This window comes from Amia ocellicauda, chromosome 4, assembly GCF_036373705.1.
Source record: "Amia ocellicauda isolate fAmiCal2 chromosome 4, fAmiCal2.hap1, whole genome shotgun sequence".
In the NCBI taxonomy this organism is placed as follows: domain Eukaryota; kingdom Metazoa; phylum Chordata; class Actinopteri; order Amiiformes; family Amiidae; genus Amia; species Amia ocellicauda.
In genome coordinates, this window is record NC_089853.1 from 27,601,744 (window position 1) to 27,607,013 (window position 5,270).

The 5,270-nt window shown below is 38.7% G+C and overlaps 1 protein-coding gene across 1 annotated transcript; it reads right to left on the reverse strand.

The window, feature by feature from the left end:
- Positions 1 to 2,066: 2,066 nt before the first annotated feature.
- Positions 2,067 to 3,897, reverse strand: LOC136748797 (E3 SUMO-protein ligase ZBED1-like). Its single transcript, XM_066702842.1, has 2 exons — positions 3,036 to 3,897; positions 2,067 to 2,803 (listed from the first exon to the last, which is right to left on the reverse strand). The coding sequence occupies exons 1-2, from the start codon at positions 3,895 to 3,897 to the stop codon at positions 2,067 to 2,069; spliced, it is 1,599 nt and encodes a 532-aa protein (XP_066558939.1).
- Positions 3,898 to 5,270: the final 1,373 nt, after the last annotated feature.

Sequence of the window (5,270 nt, forward strand, 5' to 3'; positions counted from 1 at the left end):
TGCAGGTGCTGAGCCGCTACCCTGTTTTATCTGCCGGCCACAAGCACCAAATTAATTTTATCAATTGCATGCATGACAGTGTAAAATCACCCCGGGGATGTGCAGACTGCTTAGTCATCTCTTCAGCTGGGAAGGCACTTGGCCCATTTATTATTTACAGAAGCCAAAGTCACTAAATAAAGATGATTTTTTGTAGCTAGGCCTACGAAAGAGGAAGACAAAGAAGCTACTATAAAAATGTTTTCTTCTCTATACAGTGCAAATTGTTCAAATAACCTATTTAATAACCATATTTAAAGAGTGGAAGTGAATTACTCCAAACCAGTATATATATCATCACCATCACCATCTATATTGATCCACTGCTGGTGAAAGCCTCCCCAAGATGTTTCCTCTTGCGTCGATCTACAGTTTCTCATTTCCAGGTTTCGATTTCATTATATATGAGCGAGATCACTAAACACTGGTTCCAGGTTACAATTTAATTATATATATATATATATATATATATGGAGGGAGATCACTGTCAAAAATGTTAATATGTGTAAAAATCCAAAAATTATGAGTACAAATCACATATTTGTGAATTACCACTCACATATATCTGTGAGTTGTATAGAGCGTTAAATCAGTCAAAAATATGTCACAAAGGTCACAGGCCGAGATTGTGGATCATGGAACAATCGAGGATGTAACAGCACATGTGTTCAGCTACGCCGGTGTTGTGAATGCTCATGTGAAATGAAGTCTTTTTTCTTATTGTAAAACATATGCATGTGCAGGGCTCACAAACCAAACATTTCGCCATATCTTTTGAGAAGTGAATAGCTCATTTGACTTCCTCAATGGTAGGGTGACCACACATCCGGGACAGTCCCGGATTTTAATTAAACGTCTTGATTCAATATTTTTTTCAAAATGTCCCAGTTTCTAATTTTGAAAACTTATGAAGTGGAAATCTTGCAGACATTTTGTAGAAACTTTTAGATAAAACATATGGAATAATGAAATACAAAATGAACTAGTCAACAGTTAAACAGAATCGTTTTTTAATTGGATGATGCATAAAGATTATTACAATGACTATTAAATGTCGATTGTAAAATACAATGAAGGCTGTTAAATCCTCATCAATTGTTCCACAATCCACAATCTCGGCCTTTGTGACGTATTTTTGATAGTGAATTAATGCTCTATCCAATTCACAAATATATGTAAGTGGTTACTCACAAATATGTGATTTGTACTCGTAATTTTCTGATTTGTACTTGTACAAGTACAAATTATCTTTAGACATATTATTTTTTTTGACAGTGATTTCCCTCCAAATATATATATATATATTAGGGCTGGACGATATGTCTCGATATTTTTCATCTGAGTGGCGATATACGATATATATCTCGGTATTATTGATGTGGGATAAATGCTCAGTTGTAAGCCAACTACATGTGAGATGTCACAAACACCTTTATTTATAAGACATTGATCAAAATAGTGCAAATGCAGAGTTCCTCTTCCTGTTTGAGAATACACACAGCTGTGTAAATATCAAAATGTAAATACAAAAAATTACATTATATATAAAAAAAAATCTCTGACAATACTCCTTCAGTTGTTAATACAATAAGAGTGATTGAAAAACTAAACATACAGGTAATCCTTTCCTGCTGAACAAGATACACAGCTATACAAAATATCAAATGTAAATAAAAATCTTAATAAAATATATTAAATAAAAATATGCATATTAAATAAAAATATGATACATCTCTCTGAGAATACCTCTTCTGTTATTTAACATAATAACGAAAACAGAACAAAAATAGTGCAAAATACAGGTTTTCCTTTCCTGTTTAACAAACTATATCTGCAAATAACCATGAATATGTAAACAAACTATAAACTGGACTACTTGCTCTGAGAAAGTAATTTCGTTTTCTACTGATCTGAACACTTCAACAAACAACCAAAACTTTCCTTGTGTGTATAGTTCTCTCACAGGTTTTGTGCAAGGATCACTAGCCTATCAACAGACTCAGGCTTGAGAGATGCCCTGTGGCAGGTTACAATGCGAGTGTCTTCTCCTTAACTGGTGGTGACACAAATGCTGCTCCCTCTTGGTCTGCAGACATTGGCATAGAGGGCACAGCTGCTACAGCTGTGTCAGGTTGGAAGCATCTCTGATCAGCCAGCAGAGACTCCGCCTCCAAGACAGCTTTGTGCTTCAACATGTCGATCTTGTCACTTGAGACGTACTTGGTTTTGAGCCTTGGATCCACAAGTGAGGCCATGTCCAATAGGTCACTAGTGGCTGGGTCAGCATACTTTGTGTTGAGATAATCCACAATGGTGGTCTTGATGGATTTAGGCAGCTCACTATCTCCCTCATCATGTGCCAGGAGACTTGTACTGAAAAGATGAAGCACAGGTCTGACATACGAGAGACTAACATAGTCCTCACCAGACAGAGCATCTGTAAAGTCCTGAAGTGGTTTGAGAGTCTTCTGGACCACCTCTAGAACCTCTATATCCTGCCAGGTAAAGACTAGATGCCTGGATTTCTTGTCAGAGGACAAAACTTTGGCAAGGGCGCCCTGCTGCTCCAGAACCCTCTCAATCATTTGCTGCCTTGTTCCCCATCTCGTAGCGGACTCAGTGATTAGCTGATGAGTGGTCAGACCCAGCTGAATCTGAGCTTCAGCCAATTCTCTCCTTTTCTTCCAGCTATAGGAAAAGCTGCTCACTATTTTCTTGCACCGGGAAATAGCCCGAGAGATGCGGTAATCATCCATGCCATGTCCTGTGATACAAAATTTTGAAAAATCTTTTGAATGGTTTTATTTAAATTTTATTTATCTAACTTTATAATTTTTGTATTATTTATTTAACATAACAAAAACTTTAATATGTGCTGACATCACTTAAACCAGTCCCTCTCTTCAAAATGTATATTTATATTATTATATATATAATATTTATATATTTGTATTATTTTAAAACTGTTACACAGTCAACTCCTTCAGCATACTCACCAATTGCAAGATGAAGCCGGTGACCAAAGCACTGCATCCTCAGCCACTTAGTCAGTTGCACCGCTTTGACAACGTTGGTCCCGTTCTCGGTTGTTATTGCAACCAGTCCCCTTTCGTCAAGTTTCCAGCTTGTAAGGGCATCCTGCAGGGCTTCAGCCATATGCTCTCTGGTGTGGTCTTGGGGAAAGTAGCTTGTTTGAAGACATGCACTTTTCATCTCCCAGTCTTCAATACAATGTACAGTCAAGCTCATATATGGCTCGCATGTTCTGCTCGACCATAAATCTGTTGTCAGTGCGTAGTGCGTCACTTTTGCTAGCCGGTCGGATAGTTTTTGTCTGACTTCACTGTACATTTTTGGTAGTGCTTCTCTTGTAAATAAGTGACGGCTGGGCAAATCGTATCTTTGATCAATTGTTTTCAGCAGCTTTTTAAAGCCAGCTTGTTCAACTGTTGCAGCGGGGACCATATCTTTAGCAATGTGGTAGGCTACTGCCTCCGTTATATCTCGCCACTTAGCACTTTTCTTTTCATAGGGCACACCCCGAGTAAATGAAGCTTGTAAAGAGGTTTGTTTTGGGGCAGAAGGCTTTTCAGTCTGGCTTGCAACAGCACGACCTCCACGAAGTTTAATACATTCCTCGTACTGTAGTTTATGTCGCTGTTGTAAATGGTGAAAGAGGTTTGTAGTGGTTCCAGCACTTGTTGCGACATGTTTATTGCACTCTCTATATATCACATTGCTCTGTTGCTCATCCGACCTTTTAAACCTGAACCACTTCCAAATGATTGAGCCATTGTTTCTCTTTTTACAAACCAGCTCCTCATCGCTATCTTGCCTTGTAGCTGTATCATCCTCCATGTTGCGCCAGAAAACGAGAGCGAGCGAGTGAGTGAGGGCGGGGTTATGTGCGGAGTCTGAGAGCGGACACGCAAAAACTAGCTAGTTGAATAAGCGTAAATAAGTGTTAATGCAACATCTCTCTCTCTCTCTCTCTCTCTCTCTCTATATATATATATATATATATATCGATGTTAACGATATTGTCTCGTCCTCTAACGCTTTTGAAAATTATCGATATATCTCCAAAACTTGATACATCGCCCAGTCCTAATATATATATATATATATATATATATACACACACTACTGTTCAAAAGTTTGGAGTCACTTAGAAATGTCCTTGTTTTCCATGTAAACATACATGAAATGAGTTTGAATAGGACATTAGCAAAATGAATATTAAATATAGTCATTGACAAGGTTAGAAATAATGATTTTTAATTTAAATAATAATTGTGTCCTTTGCTTTCGTCAAAGAATCCTCAATTTGCAGCAATTACAGCCTTGCAGACCTTTGGCATTCTAGTTGTCAATTTGTTGAGGTAATCTGAAGAGATTTCACCCCATGCTTCCTGAAGCACCTCCCACGAATTGGATTGGCTTGATGGGCACTTCTTACGTACCATACGGTCAAGCTGCTCCAACAACAGCTCAATAGGGTTGAGATCCGGTGACTGTCCTGGCCACTCCATTATAGACAGATTACCAGCTGACTGCTTCTTCCCTAAATAGTTCTTGCATAGTTTGGAGCTGTGCTTTCGGTCATTGTCCTGTTGTAAGAGGAAATGGGCTCCAATCAAGCGCCGTCCACAGGGTATGGCATGGCATTGCAAAATGGAGCAAAATAGCCATCCTTCTTCAAGATCCCTTTTACCACCACCAAAGCACCCCCAGACCATCACATTGCCTCCACAATGCTTGACAGATGGCGTCAAGCACACCTCCAGCATCTTTTCATTTGGTCTGCATCTCACGAATGTTCTTCTTTGTGATCCGAACACCTTAAACTTAGATTCGTCTGTCCATAACACTTTTTTCCAATCTTCCTCTGTCCTGTTTCTGTCTTCTTTTGCCCATCTTAATCTTTTCTTTTTATTGGCCAGTCTGAGATATGGCTTTTTCTTTGCAACTCTGCCTAGAAGGCCAGCATCCCGGAGTCGCCTCTCCACTGTTGACATTGAGACTAGTGTTTTGCAGGTACTATTTAATGAAGCTGCCATTTGAGGACCTGTGAGGCGTCTGTCAGGGTTGGGGAGTAATGGAATACAAGTAGCAGCGTTACATAATCAGATTACAGAATTTTGGTACTTATATTTCTGTTACGTTCCTCCCGTCAGACGAGTATTCTGATTACCGATACTTTTTTAAAAGAGTAAGAGATTACTGATTAC